Source organism: Giraffa tippelskirchi, chromosome 4 (assembly GCF_054371585.1).
Source record: "Giraffa tippelskirchi isolate mGirTip1 chromosome 4, T2T-mGirTip1v1.2.pri, whole genome shotgun sequence".
NCBI lineage: Eukaryota > Metazoa > Chordata > Mammalia > Artiodactyla > Giraffidae > Giraffa > Giraffa tippelskirchi.
The window spans coordinates 205,461,657-205,483,615 of NC_137278.1; the positions used below are offsets into that span (position 1 = coordinate 205,461,657).

Consider the following 21,959-nt stretch of genomic DNA (forward strand, 5'->3'; position numbering starts at 1 on the left):
TCAAAAAAAAAAAGAGGCAGGTCAGGTGATCTAGTATTCCTATCTCTTTCAGAATTTTCCACAGTTTATTGTGATCCACACAGTCAAAGGCTTTGGCATAGTCAGTAAAGCAGAAATAGATGTTTTTCTGGTACTCTTTTGCTTTTTCGATGATCCAGGAGATGTTGGCAATTTGATCTCTGTTTCCTCTGCCTTTTCTAAAACCAGCTTGAACATCTGGAAGTTCATGGTTCACATATTGCTGCGCTTGGAGAATTTTAAGCATTACTTTACTAGTGTGTGAGATGAGTGCAATTGTGCAGTAGTTTCAACATTCTTTGGCGTTGCCTTTCTTTGAGATTGGAATGAAAACGGACCTTTTCCAGTCCTGTGGCCACTGCTGAGTTTTCCATATTTGCTGGCATATTGAGTGCAGCACTTTCACAGTGTCATCTTTCAGGATTTGAAATACCTCAACTGGAATTCCATCACTTCCACTAGCTTTGTTCGTAGTGATGCTTCCTAAGGCCCACTTGACTTCACATTCCAGGATGTCTGGCTCTAGGTGAGTGATCACACCATCTTGATTGTCTGGGTCGTGAAGAACTTTTTTGTACAATTCTTCTGTGTATTCTTGCCACCTTTTCTTAATATCTTCTGCTTCTGTTAGGTCCCTACCATTTCTGTCCTTTATTGAGCCCATCTTTTCATGAAATGTTCCCTTGGTATCTCTAATTTTCTTGAAAAGATCTCTAGTCTTTCCCATTCTATTGTTTTCCTCTATTTCTTTGCATTGATCGCTGAGGAAGGCTTTCTTATCTCTCCTTGCTGTTCTGTGGAACTCTGCATTCAAATGAATGTATCTTTTCTTTTCTCCTTTGCTTTTTGCTTCCCTTCTTTTCACAGCTATTTTAAGGCCTCCTCAGACAGCCATTTTGCTTTTTTGCATTTCTTTTTCTTGGGTCTTGATTCTTGTCTCCTGTACAATGTCACGAACCTTCATCCATAGTTCATCAGGCATTCTATCAGATCTACTCCTTTAAATCTATTTCTCACTTCTATTGTATAGTCATAAGGGATTTGATTTAGGTCATACCTGAATGGTCTAGTGGTTTTCTCCACTTTCTTCAATTTCAGTCTGAATTTGGCAATAAGGAGTTCATGATCTGATCCACAGTTAGCTCCCGGTCTTATTTTTGCTGACTGTATAGAGCTTCTCCATCTTTGGCTGCAAAGAACTTGGGAGGAAGGTGAGTGTTAAAATTGGAAGGGGACCTGGAGAGGGCTTCAGGGGTGATTGGCAAGATTCAATTTCCTGATGTGGTGTTGATTTCAAGAGTGTTTGCTTTTTTTTTTTTTGGTTGCACTGTGTGAGTATGGCTTACCAAATCTTAGTTCTCTGGCCAGGGATTGAACCTGTGTCCTCAGCAGTGAAAGCATGGAGTCCTAACCACTGGACCACAAAGGAATTCCCTAGGGGTGTTCATCTTATAATAATTCATCAGGTTATAATTTTGCTTAATGGGCTTTTTTCTGTTTGTTTTATGTGAATAATAAACATGATAAATGTGAAACAACTGCAAATATTGCTTTCAATTTTTTTTTTCCCCCCATAGGAGATTATTCATATTCAGGAAGGGATAGTTTGATTTTCTTGGTTGATGCTTCCAGGGCCATGTTTGAATCTCAGGATGAAGATGAGTTGACTCCTTTTGATATGAGCATCCAGGTGAGACTACCTTTTCATTTAATTAAACAAAAAAGTATTAACACCACTGTAAGAAATGTGGACTCTTAGAAGAGTTTGTTTGGATTGATAAATGCTGGTTAGCCTCCTAGGATGGCCACCTATACTTGCAGCTGAAAAGGAGTAGCAGGAGTTGCAGAGCAGGCCCATTTTATTTTGGGTTTGAACTTCTGACCCTGGGAATACATTGCTCCCATCTTCTGTGTTAGCCCTGGTAGTAGAAGTGGGCTCCTCTTTCTCAGAGATGTTCGTGTAAAGGAAGGAAAGAAGTTCCAACAGGTATGGTGTGAGATAAGTCCTTTTGTAAGTAATCATGTGGAAGCTGAGTATTACTTGTGATCGTGAAAGATTATTACAACAGGAAGACAAACAACCTAATTTTTATTTATTAGTTTTATTTTTGGTTGTGTTGGATCTTTACGGCTGCACGCGGGCTTTCTGTAGTTGCAGCGAGGGGGGCTACTCTCTCTTTGGGCTGCAAGGCCTTCTCACTGCGGTGGCTTCTCACTGCAGCACACGGGCTCTAGGTCATGCAGGCTCAGTGATTGTGGCTCCTGGGCTCTAGAGCCCGAGCTCAGTTATGGTGCACTGGCTTAGGTGACCCTCAGGGTGTGGGATCTTCCTCCACCAGGAATGGGACTCATGCCACCTGCATTGGTAGGAGGGTTCTTTTTTTGTCTTTTTAATAGTTATTTATTTGGCTGCGTTGGTCTTAGTTGCAGCACTCGAGCTCTCTAGTTGTACACATGAACTTAGTTGCTCCGTGGCATGTGGGGTCTTAGTTCCCCTACCGGGGATGGAACCCATATCCTTTGCATTGCAAGGCAAATTCTTAACTACTGGACCACCAGGGAAGTCCCTGGCAGGAGGATTCTTATCCACTGCACCACCAGGGAAGCCCCAGACAACCTAATTTAGAAATGAGCACAAGACTTGAATATACATTTCTCTAAAGGTGTCCAAATGTCCAAAAGCACATGAAAAGATGCTCGACACCTTTAGGCATTAGAGAAGTGCAAACCAAAACCAAAATGTGGTATCACACCCACTAGAACTGGTACAATTAAAAAAAGAACTATAGGAAGTGTTGGCGAGGATGTGGAGAAATTGGAACCCTCATACATTGCAGGTGGGAATGTGAAATGGATCAGCTGCTGTGGAAAACAGTTTGGCAGTTCCTCAGAAGCTCAAACATAGACATATTATTTGACCCAGTAGTTCCCCTCCTGGGTGTTTACCCAGTTAAATAAAAAACAGCTTCTCAGATCCTGATTCTTCCACTTACAAACTGAATGATATTAAGAGAGTTGCTAAAGCTCTTATACGTTTTCTCATCTATAAAATGGAAATAATAACAGTACCTACTGTGTCAAATTGTCAGAATTAAATATTTTCATTTTTTAGATTGAGATGTAATTCATATAACATAAAATTAGGAAGTAGTTTCATAACCACTTTGGAGTATACAGTTTTAAGGTATTTAGTCATTCATGTCATGCAGTCACCACTCCCTGTCTCATTCTAAAACTTTTTGAGTGGATAAACAAAATGTTTATATATAGTCAGTCAGTTCAGTTGCTCAGTCGTGTCTGACTCTTTGCAACCCCATGGACTGCAGCACGCCAGGCTTCCCTGTCTATCACCAACTCCCGGAGCTTACTCAAACTCATGTCCGTCGAGTTGGTGATGCCATCCAACCATCTCACCCTCTGTCGTCCCCTTCTCCTGCCTTCAATCTTTCCCAACATCAGGGTCTTTTCCAATGAGTCAGTTCTTCACATCAGATGGCCAAAGTATTGGAGTTTATATATAGGTGGAATATTATTGTTGTTATTTAGTCACTAAGTTGTTCTGGCTCTTTTGTGATGCCATGGATTGTAGCCCCTCAGGCTCCTCTGTCCATGGAATTTCCCAGGTAAGAATACTGGAGCTGGTTGCCGTTTCCTTCTCCAAGGGATCTTCCTGACCCAAGGATCAAACCTGAGTCTGTTTCATTGGCAATCAGATTCTTTACCACTGAGCCACCAGGGAAGCCAAATAGAATGAAGCCATAAAAAAAATGAAGTACTGATACATGCTACAAGGTGACTGAACCTTGAAAACATTAAGTGAAAGAAGCCAGGCAAAAGATCACATACTGTATGTTTGCATTTATATGAAATACAGCATAGATAATCCATAGAGAATGCAGGTGGGTAGTTAACCCCAGGCTGGAAGGGGAGGGAAGAATGGGGAGCAACTTCTTCATGGGTATGGGGTTTGCTTTTGGGATGATGAAAATGTTTGGGAACTATTACAGATAGAGGTGGTGGCTGTACAACATTGTGAGTGTATTAATTGAACACTGAATTGTTCACTTTAAAATGGTTAGTTTTGTTATGTGAATTTCACCTCAATTATACATGTTACTATTTCTTCACAGAGAAGAATTTCTAAGGATTTATTGTATATCTTGTTTCTCATATTTTTGCAATTGGGAATCAAAGAGAGGTTTCTCATGTTCTAATTTCTATACAAATAGTTCTTTCAGTTGACAAGTCAGAATGTCTTGCATCTAAAAAAAAAAAGAGAATTAAAAGCAATTTTGAACTTTAAAGCAGTGGTTTTCAGTCTTTAACCTACATCATGCAGGGCTTGTTGACACAGATTGTAGGACCTCACTCTGCAGTCAGAATTTCTGATTCTATAGGTCTAGAGCAGGGCCCAAGAATTTGCACTTCCAGGGACTTCCCTGGTGGTCCAGTGGTTAATACTTCGTGCTTCCACTGCACGGGGCTCGTGTTTGATCCCTGGTTGGGGAACTAGATCCCACATACAGAGGCCAAAAAGAAAAGAATATGCTTGACCAGTGCAGTTCTCAGGTGATGCTAATGTTTGGAGATCACTCTTTGAGGAACACTGCTTTAACATTTTTTGGATCATGGGCCTCTTTGAAGATGTGATGAAGGCTATGTACCCTCTGTCCAAAAATGATTCACTTACAGTATATGTAAAAAGATTACTCATGTAATTTCACAGGCTTCAGTGAAATGGGGATGCCTAGAGAACCCAGAAAGAACTGTCGTATTATGCAGTGAATAAGTGAAACATTTACAGATGAACATAATGTATTTGATAAGGAGCAATGAAAAAACATTTTCTTACAAACTATTTTAGTTTGTATGTGCTGTGTATGTGGTTTATTTTAGAACCTGAAGAAGCCCTCACCAGCTTTTTGTAGAAGTTTGTAGAGTGCTCAAAGAGTAGATTAAAATATTTATAGAAATGATTACCTTAAAGATTTTAATTGTCTTTAGACTTAATAAATAAAAAATTTAAATTTGAGAAATGACTACTTGCCATGAAGATTACTGTCAGTGACTAGACATACTGTATATAAATTCTGCATTCCAGGAGAGAGTTGCTAAGGAGGAAGACCAGGTAGAGTCTCAAGCAGGATATGGAGGGGGGTTGCCAGGGTTGGTTTATGCCTCAGCTTTGCAGAATCAGAAACTTAATTTTGTCAGTGTCCCTAGAATTATAGGCCACAAGGACTGACCCACTTATGAGACACTGATTTATCGAATGCTGGCTTTAGTTTAAATGGATGGCTAGAACTTTCCTGGAATACTGATGTCTTTAAATGTGTAATTAAGCAAATTTTATTTCAAAAAATTCTGTTGGTAGTTACAGATTTATTTCAGGTCACATATACTTTTTTTTTTTTAAACATTTTATTTATTTATTTATTTTTGGTTGCTCTGGATCTTCATTGCCCTGCAGGCTTTTCTCTAGTTGCAGGGCTTGGGGGCTACTCTCTAGTTGGGGTGCTTGGGCTTCTCATTCTTCTGTTACAGAGCATGGGGTCTAGGATGTGGGCTTCAGTAGTTGTGGGGCACAGGCCTAGTTGCCCTACAACATGTGGGATCTTCCTGGACCAGGGATTGAACCTGGGTCTTGTGCATTAGTAGGTGGATTCTTAACCACTGGTGGTGGTGGTGGTTGTTTAATAGCTAAGTCATTAACCACTGGATCACCAGGGAAGCCCCCAGGTCACATATACTTAACATTTGCTTAAATTTTATACATGTATATTTTATTTCTTGGTATCAAGCTACTAGAGAAATGATAAAGTGGCCTGTCTAAACTCAGCCAATTAAGTAAACGACATCATTGGGACTCAAATACCGGTTTTCTGATTCTAGTGCTGGGCTTTTATTTAATTTCCCTATAGTAGAGTTTCCTTCCTAGGTATATACCTGGTTTCAATTCTCTCATTTCTTATGGTAGGAACTGCTTATGCTTCTGTTCTGTGTTTATCACACTCTTTTTGTTATCATAATGTAAATGGCCAGCACTCTCGCTGGTCTGTGAGTTTCCTGAAGGTAGGAGTCATGCATTACTCTAAGGCCCTGTACAAATTCAGCAAACATATATTGAGTGCCCTACTATCTGTCAGGTACTTGTGGAGCTTAAGTTTAGTGGTAAATAATATTAATTGAAATTTTGTTGTCGTTTTTCAGTGTATCCGGAGCGTATACACCAATAAGATCATAAGCAGTGATCGAGATCTCTTGGCAGTGGTGTTCTATGGTACCAAGAAGGACAAAAATTCAGTGAATTTCAAAAATGTTTACGTCTTACAGGAATTGGATAATCCAGGTATTATCTGGATTATAGTATTCTGCGATCAGCTTTTCCCTTTTACATGAGAAGGTCACTGCCATGCACAAGGAGGGCTGTGGAGGAGGAAGCGATGACATCTTGACTGGGAGTATGCTTTCCTGCACAAGGGGGTTCTTACTGGGATGTGGACCTTTGTTGCATGGGTTAATCAGCTCTGGGTGAGAAAGAGACCCTAGGCCCTTCTGTTAGTTTTGTAAGTGTGGCCACTGACACTGTTCTGAGTTTTCTGCCCATTTGACTCCCTGTCTCCAATCAGGTGCTAAGCGAGTGCAGGAGCTTGACAAGTTTAAGGGGCAGGAGGGGAAGAAATATTTCCAAGACCAAATCGGCCATGGATCTGATTACTCCTTAAATGAAGTGCTGTGGGTCTGTGCCAACCTCTTCAGCGATGTCCAATTCAAGATGAGCCATAAGAGGATCATGCTTTTCACCAATGAAGATGACCCCCACAGTGATGATAGTGCCAAAGCCAGCCGGGCCAGGACCAAAGCTGGGGATCTCCGGGACACAGGTTGGGATTCTTCATTCTGTGTTTTTGTTTTTTTTTCACAGCTCCATTATAGCTCAGAGTTTTATTCAGCAAACAAAGACTAGTATACCCTCTCCCCAAAGGAGAGGCCCCCAATCTTTAATTAATTTATTTGGTCACACCGTGTGGTTTGTGGGATCTTAGTTTCCCAACCAGAGATCGAACTCGTGCCCCTGCAATGGAAGCTCAGAGTCGTAGCCACTGGACCACCGGGGACGTCCCTTCCATTTTTTTTTGGTCGTTGTTTAGTTGCTAAGTCGTGTTTTATTGCTTCTTTATAGCTGATGTCAAATATTTGCTTTTCACCCTTCAGAGGAAAATGAAAAAATAAAGTGAAGCTAGGGGAGACCCTTATGTAACATTCCCAGTGAAAATGGCCAGGCCATGAGCTGTCCGAAGGACTCTACCAGAGCAAGCTTTTCTTGACTTCAGTGCCACCACAAATGGTGGTTCTTTGAATAACTTTTCTGAAGTCATTAGAGCAGCTGATCCCCTTAATCACTTGCTCTAAGTCCTGAAAGTGTTTATTATCAATCTAGTCTTTGGAAGCATTTATTTAGCATATTTGAACTTAACTGAAAAAAATTCTCCCTTGCTGGAAATTGTTTCCCCTCGTTTTTGTCTGTCTTCGCCCCAGGCATCTTCCTTGACTTGATGCACCTAAAGAAACGTGGAGGCTTCGACATATCCTTGTTCTACAGAGATATTATCAGTGTAGCAGAGGATGAGGACGCAGGGATTCACTGTGAGGAGTCTAGCAAGCTTGAAGACCTGCTGAGGAAGGTTCGCGCCAAGGAGACCAGGAAGCGCGCGCTCTCCAGGTGGGTGTTGAGCCTGGGTCAGCGCCTTCAAGGCCCCTAACTAATCATAAGCCATGCCTGGCTTTGACTTTCCTGGCAACTTAGCTCTGGGTTGTACCAGCTCTGGGTTATACCACTGCCTCACTGTGCTCCTCTTAAAAAAATGTGCTTTATTTCAGGATGACACAAACTATTTGCTTTTCTTTCTCTAGACAGAGCAGGTATGCTATTTCTCCGAAGTAACACACCTCTCCACTCCTTTGGGGTAAACAACTGTGGCCTGACGGTGTCCCCAGTTGCACTCTCTAGGACATTGTCAGTTTTTTCTCCTCTGTAGATTGGGGATAACAATAGTACCTCGTGTAGAACAAAAACTCAGTACATGTTAATTATTATCATTGTTGTTGTGTTATTCTAGTTTCTTACTAAAAATGAAAAAGGGAAAGTGTTAGTTGCTCCGTCATGTCTGACTCTTTGGGACCCCGTGGACTGGAGCCCACCAGGTTCCTCTGTCCATGGAATTCTCCAGGCTAGAGTACTGGAGTGGGTTGCTGTGCCCTCCTCCAGGGGATCTTCCAGGCCCAGGGATTGAACCTGGGTCTCCTGCATTGCAGGCAGATTCTTTACCATCTGAGCCACGGGAACCAGAGAGTTGGATTATCTTCTTTTAGAGAATTTAGGATTAGAATCCTAAAGCCTCGTCAGTGTTTCTTACTGAGGAACATCAGACTTTGATTTTAGACAGCTTTCCTCAGTATAGAAGAATGAGACCATTGGTAGTTTTTGAGCTGTTTTCAAAAAATTACAATTCTACTAGAAAACCCATGGAATTATTTTAAGGAAACCATGATGTAGCTCTTTGCTATAGTTACAGTTTTGTTGTTGGTCTCTTTTTCCCCGAAGAAAAGAGGGGGGAAATTTCACTTTCTTCAAATAAGCACCCTATCACCTTCCCCCTCTTCCTGAAACAGTGGAATATTGTTACTACTACAGTTTGGAAATCTAACATATTGGTGGAAGTGGCAGGGAGGATGAAACAGTGGTTGAAAGTAGGTTATGGAGTCAGATTAGCTTGAATTCTAGTCATGGCCCCTCTGCTGTGTGGCCTGGGGTAAATCATGTAACTTCTCTGAGCCTCAGTAAAATGGGAGCAAAAATGGTTCCTCTTTAAAGGACTGCTGTGATGATTAAAAGGAATAACGTAATTATAAACAATAGCTAGTCTTACTATTTTGTGAAAGAGTCATTATAGGATACTGGATATGAATAATAATAAATTGGAGCTATTTGAGAACTAATTGCCTAAGGCTTAGAAAATTATTACACTTATCCTTGTTATAATAAAATAATATTGCATGATTATTATGTGCCAGGCACTGTCCTAAGCTCTTTTCCTCCAGACTCTCAGGAACAAGCCTGATGGCTTGAGCCTAAGCCAGATATGCCCATCCTTTGGTCAGGGTAGGGCACGATACCTTGCTGTACATTTTCCCAAAACTGCAGTAGGAAAAGGGAGGTTCCCAAAGGAAAATTAGAGTTTCATGGTTAAAAGAAGAGGGAAGGTATACCAGACAAGCAGAAGCACAGATAACATAGTACTTACAGGGTTATGATGATGATTAAATGAGAATAGCTGTGAATTGATTTAGTAAATGGCTAGACTCAATTGAAAAAAATCGTTACAATACATTCTTTATCATTATTTTAAGGAGTTAACGATATGTTCTGAAACTAATTTTTTGTGGTACAAACCCTGAGATGTATTATAGCAAACTCCGTTGTATTATTAAAATGCTTTATGTTTGTATTCAAAGAGCTTGAATTATTGGATGGGATAAAACAAATCAGGTCTTGGGTGCCATGAAGGTATTTTAGATAGGAAAGTATAATCTTTCAGTCCAAATTTAAACAATTTTCTCTCCTTCAGGTTGAAGCTTAAGCTCAACAAAGATGTAGTGCTCACCGTTGGCATTTATAGTATGGTACAGAAGGCTTACAAACCTTCTCCAGTGAGGCTTTATCGTGAAACCAATGAACCAGTGAAAACCAAGACCCGGACATTTAATGTAAATACAGGCAGTTTGCTTTTGCCTAGCGACACCAAGAGGTCCCAGGTAGGTCTTCCTTCTTAACTGAATTTTGTCCTGTTGAACTGTTGAGGAGGGAGACAGGATCAGTCTAACCAGTTAAATAACTCACACGTGTGCATCTTTCCAGCCAAGCTGTTGCCATTACCCTTTGGAATATGGCGTCTGGATCAGTAATACCTTGGGGGCTAGAAAGTTAGAACCAGTTATTTGAAAGAGATGTCAGTGAAAACTTCAGCCCTCAATCACTCAGCACATGCTACTCTGAGTCTTAACAGTCTTAATTCCTTGCTCAGTGCAATGGCAGAAAGGGTTTTATAGTTGACTAGGTAGGTGAGTTGTGTGTACTCAGTCGTGTCCAACTCTTTGCAACCCATAAACTGTAGCCCACCGTGGCTCCTCTGTCCATGGGATTTCCCAGGCAGGATTACTGGAGTGGGTTGCCATTTCCTACTCCAGGGAATCATCCCAACCCAGGGTTCAAACCCAAGTCTCTTGCATCTCCTGCATTGGCAGGCAGATTCTTTACCACTGTGCTATAGGGCTTCCCTAGTGGCTCAAGTGGTAAAGAACCCACCTGCCAATGCAGAAGACCAGGTTTGATCCCTGGGTTGGGAAGATTCCCTGGAGAAGGAAATGGCAACCCATTCCAGTATTCTTGCCTTGGAAATCCCATGAATAGAGGAGCTGGGTGGGCTATAGTCCATGAGGTCACAAGAGTTGAACACAACTTAGTGACTAAGCAGCAACAAGGGAGATGAGTTAGGGAAAGTGTGAAGTGTGTTAGATGTGAAGTGTACTCTTTTTTTTTAGGGAGAGAGTTTTTTTTTTTTTGCAAAACTAACCACAGTTTTTCCTGTGCTTTGGAATGATACATGCATGCCTTTCTTAATCTGAAAGACAGACTAAGAATGTAGAACCTTATGTCTCATCCTCTCACCTTTGTTTAATCTGTAGAAGGATTTTAATTTATTTGGCTGTGCTGGGTCTTGGTCGCAGGATCTTTGATCTTCCTTGTGGCATGAGGATCTTCTGGTTGTGGCACGCAGGATCTTCATTATTTAGCTGCAGCATTCAAACTATTATTAGTTGTGGCACATGGGATCTAGTTTGCTGACCAGGGATGGAACTCAGGCCCCCTGCATTGGGAGCATGGAGTCCTAGCCACTGGACCACCAGGGAAGTCCCAATATTCTGTTAATTTCTGCTGTATGGCAAAGTGACTCAATTATATATAGGGCTTCCCTGGTAGCTCAGCTGGTAAAGAATCCACCTGTAGGAGACCTAGGTGTGATTCCTGGGTCAGGAAATTCCCCTGAGAAGAGATAGGCTACCCACTCCAGTATTCTTGGGCTTCCCTGGTGGCTCAGTTGATATAGAATTTGCCTGCAATGCGGGAGACCAGGGTTCAGTCCCTGGCTTGGGAAGATCCCGTGGAGAAGGGAAAGGCTACCCACTTCAGTATTCTGGCCTGGAGAATTTCACGGACAGAGGAGCCTGGCAGGCTACAGTCCATGGGGTTCCAAAGAGTCAGACACGACTGAGCAACTCTCACTTTCACACACACACACACACACATATATATATGTATTTTATATTCTTTTCCATTATGGTTTACCTCAGCATGTTGAATATAATACTTCCCTGTAGAAAGGTTTGATATCTAAAATTAAAGTTGAATGAGTCATCCTTCCTTTTTAATTATGCAAAATGTGGGAGAGCAGTTTTCCATAAAGACCTAGGAGGATCAACTAAGTGACTAAAATTAAATATTATTTTGATTCAACCCTTGAGATGTGTTTTGGAGCACAAATTTCAGGCCAGAGTGTCTTGCCCTACTTTTCAGAAGGAGATGATGACAGGAAATTTCCCCTTGCATTTTGGATAGCTAGCTTTCCATGTTGGTTTATTGATAGGCAGTACCTCTTCTCGTTACTGAGTTTCTTTCTTGATTCATTGTGCCTACAAAAAAAAATCTTAAGAGCTCTGTTTTTGTTTATAAAACTCAAATTTGATTGTTACTAATTTCAGTTACAAATCACATATTTAGGATCCAAATGCAAATGTTGATGTTTGAAAGTGTAATAGATAGTAATAGACATTTGAAAGAGATGTGTGTGTGTTTATCTGCCTCCCATACTAACTGAGACCTCTCACAGTACCTGACATAGGTCCTCTCAATGAAGAGGTAAGGTTTGAGCATTCTTTGTGTGTCAGGGGGTAGTGCTGAGAGTTTGTTGTTGTTGTTCACTAAGTCTTGTCCAACTCTTTGCAACTCCATGGACTGAGAGTTTAATACACATTGTTACATGAGGGAAAGCATAAATGCTTAAAGAGCCAGGCCTTTAGCACCAGACAGATATGTTTTGGTTCAAGGCCCAGTTCACTTGTATTAACCTCGAGCAAGTTAGTAACTATTGAGCGTCAGTTCACTCACCTGTAAAGCAGAGTTTTTAACACGTACCGCCTAGGATTGTTACAGATGATAAACTGGGTGGCAAAAGTGCAGTGCCTGGTCGGCACTCAATAAATGTCCGTTCCTGTTGGTAGGAGGAAGGTGCTTCCTGCCTCCTAGAAGAATGCTGGTTTTAACTTACTGGTGTCATGTGGCAACCATTTGCGTCTCCGTGTAGCCTTGTTACATGGCTCTCGTTGTTCCCCTTCTATAGATCTATGGGAGTCGCCAGATTGTGTTAGAGAAAGAGGAAACCGAAGAGCTTAAGCGGTTTGATGAACCAGGTTTGATTCTCATCGGTTTCAAGCCCTTGATGATGCTGAAGAAGCACCATTACCTGAGGCCCTCCCGGTTCGTGTACCCCGAGGAGTCCCTGATAAATGGTAAGGGGCGTGGGCCACAGGTAAACGAAGAAGTGATGTAGAAGGCGGTTTACCGAGCAGCATTTCCCAGATGACTGCTGCTGGAAACTGTTCCGGAGGCGTTCCTGGGTATTTTGAAAGTGTTTCATGCTCGCGTAAATTTTAGAAACACGGGACTAAACAAAGTTAAAGAGGTTTCTTTAGGACCTGTAATACACTGATATGTATTGTGAATATCCAGGAGGGGATATGAAATTAGCATATTTAAAACTTACTTGCTTTGAAATTCTTTCTTGAAGGCATCAGATAGGGAGTTTGGGAAAAACAAAACACAAACCTGGCATCTTCCTTAGTGTTGGAATTAGAGATGCATGAACTTGGCCACTGGACTGATGCTGAAGCTGAAACTCCAATACTTTGACCACCTGACGCGAAGAACCGACTCATTGGAAAAGACCCTGATGCTGGGAAAGATTGAAGGCGGGAGGAGAAGGGGACAACAGAGGATGAGATGGTTGGATGGCATCACCGACGTGATGGACATGAGTTTGAGTAGGCTCCGGGAGTTGGTGATGGGCAGGGAGGCCTGGCGTGCTGCAGTCCATGGGGATGCAAAGAGTCGGACACGACTGAGCGACTGAACTGAACTGAACTGAACTGGGTTTATCTGTCCAGACCTATATTTCTCTTTGCTATAACTAATGAACCCCCTGGATCTGGACCTGACTGGTTTTCATTAGCGACTCAGGCTTATATCATTAGCCTAATGATAGTGAAAGTGAACTGACATCAATAATTCACATTCCTAAATGGAGTATTTGATGCTCTCAATCTCTTACTCTTTTCCTTTTTGTGCCTCTGCTCCCCCAACTTTTCCTTCTGCTCTGGGTCTGTCACCCCTGACCTATTTAAGTATCAAAAGCCCTTTTAAGAAAATGGAAGAGAAACTGTAGGCTTATATCTTGGGCTAAGAGGGAAGAAAGGAGGAGACACCTTTAGGATGTAGAACCCTGGGACGTTTGTTTTCCAGGGAGCTCAACCCTGTTCAGTGCTCTGCTCACCAAGTGCCTGGAGAAGGAGGTCATGGCAGTGTGCAGATACACACCGCGCCAGAACATCCCGCCTTGTTTTGTGGCCTTGGTGCCACAAGAAGAGGAGCTGGATGACCAGAAAATTCAGGTGGCTCCCCCAGGTAGGTGAAAGAGGTGATTTTAGGACTTCTGAACCTGGCTTAGGCTTTGGAATCACTCATGGGATACCAACTCAGACCGGCCAAAGCAGAGTCTCTAGGAATGGAGCCTGGGAATTGTTTATTTATAAGGTTGCTGCTGTTGTTAGTCGCAAAGTCGTGTCCAGTTCTTTTGCAACCCCATGGACTGTAGCCCAACAGGCTCCCCTGTCCATGGGACTCTCCAGGCAAGAATACTGGAGTGCCCTCCTCCAGGGGATCTTCCTGACCCGGGGATCTAACCCATGTCTCCTGCATTTCAGGTGAGTTCTTTACCCACTGAGCCACCTGGGAAGAACCTTGTATAAGGTTGCATAGGTGAATTTGAAGAGCAGCCGGAGAAGGCTGTCATATGTGGTTGTGCAGTACACAGCATGTAGAACTGTACAAGGCAGCTCTGCAGCCAGGGTTGAGAATTGACTACATAGGGACTATTCGTGGGTTATTGTCATAAGTTCATGGGGTCTCACAGATTCCACATTCTTTACTAAAAACCATTGTTTGATACCTTGGTAATGTTTAAAAGTCAGTTTATCTCCTGCGAACAGTAAGGCAGTGAGGTATAGTGGAAAGACTGTGGGTTTTGAAGTCAGATATTATCTTATACTTAAGTGTCTGAAGTAAGACACATAAGTGTCTTTTGTTTTAGGTCCTTCTCTGCCACCTGTTAGCTGGCCAACTTGGGCAAATAATTGAACCTTCCTGTTTATGTTCCTTCTCTGCAAAGATGAGAATTCTGGAATACTTTTCTCTCAAGGTTGCTTCACATTTGAAATAAGTTAATAAATATGTAAGTGCCTAGCCCAAGGCAGCCTACTGCTGTCGATGGTAGTCATTGTTCTTCATTAGCTATGCTAATAAAAATGATAAAGTCTTTGAACGTGTTATATTTCTAACCCTGGTCATCAGAATGCTCAGGAACAGCTTTTATGTCAGTTCTTAAGCTATAGTCTCAGCTCTGTGCTCCTGAGGGGGTGCGGCTCTTCAAGCCCTGTTTCTCCATTGCCAGCCGACTCTCAGTGAGACTGTCAATAGTGGGCACTAGAGGGGGATGTTAGTGCTGGGGAGAGCTAAGAGGCTTGCTCCTTCCTCTTGCTTGGACCTCTTGGCATTGCCAGCAAGGGCTCTTCACCTGGCAGCAGCCATGGATTTCAGTCTCTAGATTTTTCATTCTTTCAGCAACCCATCAGTAACGGGAGAAGGATCAGCCTGATAACCCTTACCTCTTCCCCTTTAGCATGTGGTGAGGGCAGGGGAACAAAGGGGAGACGTTGAAGCTCAGAGGAGAGGCTGATGGTGGGATGTAGCCCTCCAGGGAGGGGCACTGTCCACCTGGCTTTGGGTGTAGGGAAAAAGCTGGAGGCTGGAAGCTGGCTCGGGGGCGGGGGAGACACTGACCGGAACAGGAAGTACCTGAGAAGGAGGACTCCTGCTTCCAGGCCTCCCTCTTGGAGATGCCAAAAGGAGTCTGCTAGGCAGATGGTAACAGGAATCAGCTGATAAAGAAGAAATGGGGTTTGCAGGGTGTCAGCCCCAGCAGCACAGGACACAAAAGGGTGAATCGGAGCTGAGAGAAAAACGACAACTCGGTGACTGAAGCCTTTCATTAGGTCAAGTCTCCAAAGACGTACCTTTCTTCCTCAGGCTTCCAGCTCATCTTCTTGCCCTATGCTGATGACAAACGGAAGGTGCCCTTTACGGAAAAAGTCGTGGCCAACCCAGAGCAGGTAGACAAGATGAAGGCTATTGTTCAGAAGCTCCGCTTCAAGTACAGGCGAGTGATGCGTTATTCACAGGCTTTCTTCTGGAACTGCCTCCTGAGTTGAAGGTCTTACTGGAGTTTCGACTTAAACACAGACCAAGAGAATACGATTTTATTATTTTCCATTAACTGATGGTTTATAACTCTTTAGAAGGTATACAGAGAGTGAAAGGTCTTATATTGAAACTCTGGAATTGTGCCAAGTGTTTATAGCTGGTTGACCTGTTGTGCTGAGAAAGCCAGGTTAGTTGAGGTTGCTCAACAAAGCAGTGGTAAGGAGAAGGTTCTTGGATGTCCTTCTTGATTGTTGTCACACAGCGAGTAAAAGTAAGTAAATCCAGTGTCAACTGTTGCAAGGTTAAAAGGATGATTATATAATTCAAGTTATTCCCCCTCACATGCACGTAGACCATCTCCCAGAACCATTGTAAAGTGACACCAAACATAATTTTTTTCACATTCCATCTTTTGTCTCTGGGCTACTTTTGGGCAAACTGACCTTCCTTCTTCAGAGGAAACCTCTTGGTATAGTCCTTTATTGGGCAAATGGAAGCATTGTTAAGATTCTACCACGTGCCAGGCACTGTTCTAGATACAGTTCCAACAGTGTCTCATTTATATAATTCAATAGTGTTTTAGTAAGAACCTGCCCATTTTACAGATGAAGAAACCGAGGCTTAGAGGAGTGAGGCAACTTGTCCAGATTCACCCACCTAAAAGGAACGGGAGCCAGGGTTCAAGTCTAGGACTGTGTGCCTCTAGGTTCTTCCTCTTTTTACTCTCATGTAGCTTTTGAATATGGGAAAAGAGACTATCACATTCATTATCTCTTTACCTCCCATCATCCGTCCTTCATCTTTTCCCTGTACATGCCTCTCCTGGCCCTGCCTCCCCTATTTCTGTCTCTGCCCGCACCTGCCAGTGCCAGACAGGTAGGCAGGTATTGTTTTGCTTTTAAGTTCACTTTTAGATCTCTAGCATCAGACAATAAATTGAAAATTGGGAAGAGAGGGGTTGATTCAAGAGATAAGATTCCCAACTGTTTTACCTGGGGTGTATTTCTCAGCTGACCTTGGGCCTGCACTGACTCAGCTGAGTTTTGTTTTTTTTTCTTTTTCCATCAACTGTTCATGTCAATCCGTCATGATTTTACCCCCATAAATGGCAAAATCAAGAAACGATCAACAGATTTTCTTTCAGCAGGATAATGTCAATACTTCCACAAAAGAAAGCATTGTAATTGCAACCTGCTTTTCAGCTGAGTTTTTTAACTTTATTTTTTTAAAATATTTACATCTTAACTTTAAAAATTTTTCATGTTAATGTTTTAACAGAAGTGACAGCTTTGAGAACCCAGTGTTGCAGCAGCACTTCAGGAACATGGAAGCCTTGGCGCTGGATTTGATGGAGCCTGAGCAAGCAGTGGACCTGACGTGTAAGGAGGCCATAACCGAGCTGAGAAGTTCTTTTCATGGGAGGCTTTCATGTTAATTTTTCCTGCTCCAGTACTATGCATGCATTTCCTGGCAGCCTCTTAAGTACTTGACCTTATTGTCAAGGTCATCTCTGCTTGAGAGATTTTCTAGACCAGCTTAGATAACCTGGGAACAGATCTGGCCAGTTCCGCAGTAAAAGGAGAAAGTGCCAGGCTTCTGAGACCCGTCTCTGAAGTCGGCCACCCATGACTCCGTGTTGGTAAAAGTTAAAAACAACAATCTGTACCATTTATTGAGTACTTGCTGTGTGCCGGGCACTATTGTCCTGTGTGTTGACTCATTTATTCCTGATGGCCGTGAGGTGGGTGCTGTTACTATCCTTGGTTTGCAGAGAAGGGAATGACTTGCCCCAGGCACTAAGTAGTAGTGGTGGATGGATCTAGATTCAGAATCCTGTGAGCTGGCCCAGAGCCCTTGCTCTGAACTGCTGTGCCCACTGCTGTTCCACCAGATGGTATGCTCTGCCCTGAGAAAATGAACCTTGTTACCCTGCATGGAGGAGATGTGCCTGGCCTCTGAGCTCCCTGCTTCCCTGTCTGGATTGTGACTCCGATGTATTTCGTAAGAGGATGAGTGACATTTAGCGATGTCAGTAAATACCCAGTGGAAAACAGGTTGGATTTAATAAAGACTAGACAGAGGTTGAGAAGATCAGAACCGTTAGTTTGGCCTTCTTGGCTTCCCAGTTATTAATGTTCTCTTTCACACTAGACAAAAAGAGCCAGCCTTAAAAGCATAAGAGTTATTGGACCTGGGTCATGGTGGTGACTATCAGCTGGGCCTGGCATGCCCCCGACCCCCCACTGCTTCAGCCTTCTCTTTCACCCTCCTTCAGTTCATACTCTGCACAGCTGGCCAGCAGGGAGATCCAAAATGTCAGTCGGATCATGTCGCTCCCCTGTTCATAGCCCTTCTAAGTTTCCCCAGCACTCTTGCTGCTACTGCTGCTGCTAAGTCGCTTCAGTCGTGTCCGACTCTGTGCGACCCCATAGATGGCAACCCACCAGGGTCCGCTGTCCCTGGGATTCTCCAGGCAAGAACACTGGAGTGGATAGCATGAGGCTTAGTTCCTGAGCAGGCATCTGAGGCTTCCATGACCTCGCCATGCTGCCTCTCTAGCCTCCTTGCTGGTCCTGCCCTCCTCATACCCCACTTGCAAGCTGTGTCACTTGCTGTCTCTCATTCCTGTGCCTTCTGCTGAGACAGGACTCAGCTTGCCAGACTGTCTGCACAGCGTCCTTCCTGACCACTGTCCCACCATGTTCCCGCATGCCTGTATGGCCCCTTCTTTCACAGCACTGCCGGACTCGGCTGCATTTGTGTTTTTACCTCCTCCTCCTCCCTCCTGGCCTGTAAGCCCTGAAGCCCCTGGCTCTAGCCCTGTTCTCAACTCTGCCACTTCTCAGCTGTTTGACCTCAGGAAAGTAATTTAACCTCTCGAATTTCCACCTCTGTAAAATGAGGAGAGAGGTTTCCCTACCTCTCTTGTAGGATTGTGAGGAGTAAATAAAAATAATAGTAAGTTTAAAGCATTTAAGAGAGTGCCTGGCTGTTGTGCTCATTAAGTGCAATTGTTAGAAGCTACTTGGTACATGTTAGACTTTTAATGAACGTTTTCATGGCCAGGTGAGCTGCCTCCTGGAGCCTTCATACACCTCCCCGTCTCAGCAATTACATATTGTCTTCTCTGGTCCCTGTAGATTTGGACCTGGCAGAGGCTGGGCTTGTGACTCACTCTTCTAGGCCACTCTTCTTGTGTTTTTATTTTCTAGTGCCCAAGACTGAAGTAATGGATAAAAGACTGGGCTCCCTCGTGGATGAGTTTAAGGAACTTGTCTACCCACCAGATTATAATCCTGAGGGAAAAGTAACCAAGCGAACACAAGGTAAGGAGCTGGGCATGGATGTTCAGTGGGTTTCTCTTTTTTTGGCCACACCGCGCAGCTTACAGAGCATACTGCCTGTGTTTTCATCTAGAAGTTTTATGGTTTCAGGTCTTACATTTAAGCCTTTAATCCACTTTGAGGTTTTTTTAAAGTATGGTGTGAGAAAGTGATTTATTCTTTTGTGCATAGTTGACCAGTTTCCCCAGCACCACTTATTGAAGAGGCTGTCTTTTCCCCCTATTCTTGCTTCCTTTGTCATAGATTTATTGCCCGTGTAAATGTAGGTTCATTTCTGGATCCTTATCTGCTTCATTGACTTATATGTCTGTTTCAGGGCCAGTACAATATTTGATTACTGTAGCTTTGTAGTATAGTTTGAAAGCATAAATGCTTTTTGAATAAAGGAAGGAAGGAATGAATGACTTGCTCACCCAGAATGATCAGGAGTTTGGGGTAAACTGGTAAGACTCACGATCTTTAACTCCCTCCTAGATGTGATACTTTTTTTACTTTGTGTATAACTGAAGCTGCTTTATCAAGACATCTGTCTTCCCCAAGGTCGGCTAGGTGGGCATCACAGCTTTATGGAAGATAGTTAACTGCTGCCCAGATCATGGGAGGGCCCCTGTGCCATATAGCTAGGATCCCACTGGTAGCCTTTCCAGTCACTCCCACCTGACCTCTGTCCTCAGATGGTGAAAGTTCTGGAAGCAAAAGGCCCAAGGTGGAGTTATCCGAAGAGGAGCTGAAGGCCCACGTCAGCAAGGGCACACTGGGTAAGCTCACTGTGCCTGCACTGAAGGAAGCCTGCAGGCTGTACGGGCTGAAAGGCGGGCTGAAGAAGCAGGAGCTGCTCGATGTCCTCACCAAGCACTTCCAGAAGGCCTGACCGGAGAGGAGCCAGCCAGCCACCCTTCCACAGTGTAGCCAGGCTGCCTGGTTTTGTTTTTATCAAGTCAAAACCTTTCTTCTCCTGATCCAGGACGAGTCTGCCTGACAGAAGTCAAGGACTTTGTTTATGAGACTTTCTGTTGCTTATGAGACTTTGCTATTGTTTATGAGACAGCGCTGCCCTCTCACTTTGCTGTGCCTTACTCTACCGTCTGAATAAAGAGCCTAACTTTGTTCCATATATTGTTCTATAGTTTAAAAGAAAAAAGATGTGTCTTTTGCATCCAAAGATGCCTTTGGCTGTGAGCTTTACTTTCTCTCTCACTGGGAAAGCATTTCCTCACAACGGAAATAAGAAATATCAATGAGGGTCAGGAAGAGTGTGACAGTTAAGGACACATGAACACACTTTAGGGATGATAATCCCAGTCAGGTTATATTCTGATGCTGTTTTCCCACCTGTTTTCCTTTACATGTGTCATATTAAGATCTAAAGATCAGATTTCAGAAGTAATAACAAGGTAACACGTGTAATTCTTATACCACTCGCTTCACGAGTACATGGCAACTCCCCTACTCGTGTTGTGTTTTCTTAGTATGAATTCAAGTATATGAAGAAGAGATACACCTTTTCTGTTGCCCTGAGAATTTGGGTTGCAGTGTAAGTGAAATGAGTTATTCCTGTAATTTTTCAGGGGAGCTGTAGGAAGTTCAAGATGGTAAGGAGAGGTTCGATGGGAGAACGGAAAAAGGAGGGGTCCTTGGATCAGGAAAAGGGGAAGAGGAGGGGAGGGATCTCTCTGTGTCCCCCCATACCTTCCCTTCTTTATTCTCCCTGCCCCTTTCCTTGTTCGTTCTGCAGTTTCTGCTTTTGAAGAATTTTGAAGAATTTGAGAAGGAAGGAAAGCACCTGAAGAAGGGTTTTTATCCTCTGAGGATGGCTTGTAGGTCCTGTGTCTTTGAGATTAGAATAAGCATCTGGTGAGGTGAGTGTAGGAAGGATCAGGTTACTCTTGGAAGAGGTTTTCAGTTTTGGATTCTTTGCTTGAGTTTTATGGATTTTTTTAACTTCTTTTTGCTTTTGTTTGTTTGGAAAGGAGATGTTATATTCTTGTTTGGATTTCTTTCCTTATCTCGGGGAGAGGGAAAATAATTATCCAATTAGATGCCTTTGAGGATACAGCAAGATAATGCAAAACCATTTAATATAGGAAGTGTTCATTCTTGTTGCTGAGAAATAAGACCACCCCCTTTAAATGACTCATGCTTGGAAACTCCGGGTTCTAGAGAGGGTTACTAATACCACAGAGGCAGATCAAAATCAGGCTGGTCATCCCAAGTAGGAGGGTAAGAATGAGTGCCGCCGCTCGCTGGGCCTGTTTTCAAGCTGGTAGGAAGGGAACCTGGTGAGTCCCAGGCTTCTCTATGAGCTCCTGCAGACCCTTAGGCTCCTTTCCCTCAGTTCGGTTTACAAAATGGAGAGAAGAGTTCAAGGGTCAAACAAAACATGGGTAATGTGAATGATGTTAGAAAATTAACCACCGAGGTCTGAGATAAAGAGCAATTGTGTGATCTCTGTTTCTCTGTAGATTAATGATGCTTGCCTTCTTTGCTGTTGAGCTCCTGGGAGAAAAACCATCATGGCCAAACATAATTTGGTTGGGCTTTTGTAAGCTCACAGGTCAGATGTAGTAGGTTTACATCTTGGCTCCATCACACACATACAAATGACTGTAGGCAATTTACTTGGCATTTTCAAGCCTCGGTTTACTTACATTTATAATAAAAATAATAATGTGGAATAATGAAAATAAATTAAGAAAACCTGTAAATGGACAAAGTGCTCAAAAGGCTCAAACTTACCCCATTTCTTCGACTGCAAACACACCTCAGTCCAGCAGGTGGTGGTGACGCGCGGCCCCTGAGCAGAAGAAAAGGCCTGTGCGTGCACGCCGCAGACCTGGCACTGAGAGCGTGCAGGGATGGGAGGAGCGGGGAAGTGCATCTGCCTGAGTGGCAGTCAGCAGAGGCAGGTGGGGGCAGGACTGCTGGAGAGAACTGCACGTGTCTGT

The 21,959-nt window shown here is 43.2% G+C and overlaps 1 protein-coding gene and 1 non-coding gene across 5 annotated transcripts in view; one reads left to right on the plus strand and one right to left on the minus strand.

Moving 5' to 3' along the window:
* The window catches only part of XRCC6 (X-ray repair cross complementing 6), a 27,646-nt gene extending 7,518 nt beyond the window's left edge, over nucleotides 1–20,128 (plus strand). For all 4 annotated transcript variants that reach the window (XM_081587688.1, XM_081587685.1, XM_081587687.1 and 1 more), the window contains exons 3-13: nucleotides 1,596–1,708; nucleotides 6,229–6,367; nucleotides 6,648–6,902; nucleotides 7,558–7,741; nucleotides 9,648–9,834; nucleotides 12,477–12,645; nucleotides 13,655–13,816; nucleotides 15,497–15,626; nucleotides 16,949–17,049; nucleotides 18,883–18,996; nucleotides 19,689–20,128. In XM_081587688.1, the coding sequence (XP_081443814.1) occupies nucleotides 1,596–1,708; nucleotides 6,229–6,367; nucleotides 6,648–6,902; nucleotides 7,558–7,741; nucleotides 9,648–9,834; nucleotides 12,477–12,645; nucleotides 13,655–13,816; nucleotides 15,497–15,626; nucleotides 16,949–17,049; nucleotides 18,883–18,996; nucleotides 19,689–19,885 (1,751 nt within the window). In that variant the 3' untranslated portion in view covers nucleotides 19,886–20,128. The remainder of the gene's footprint in view (nucleotides 1–1,595; nucleotides 1,709–6,228; nucleotides 6,368–6,647; nucleotides 6,903–7,557; nucleotides 7,742–9,647; nucleotides 9,835–12,476; nucleotides 12,646–13,654; nucleotides 13,817–15,496; nucleotides 15,627–16,948; nucleotides 17,050–18,882; nucleotides 18,997–19,688) is intronic.
* LOC145504091 (small nucleolar RNA SNORA69) lies at nucleotides 16,737–16,868 on the minus strand. The gene has a single exon (XR_014052070.1). It is a non-coding gene; the product is annotated as a small nucleolar RNA SNORA69 (small nucleolar RNA).
* Nucleotides 20,129–21,959: the final 1,831 nt, after the last annotated feature.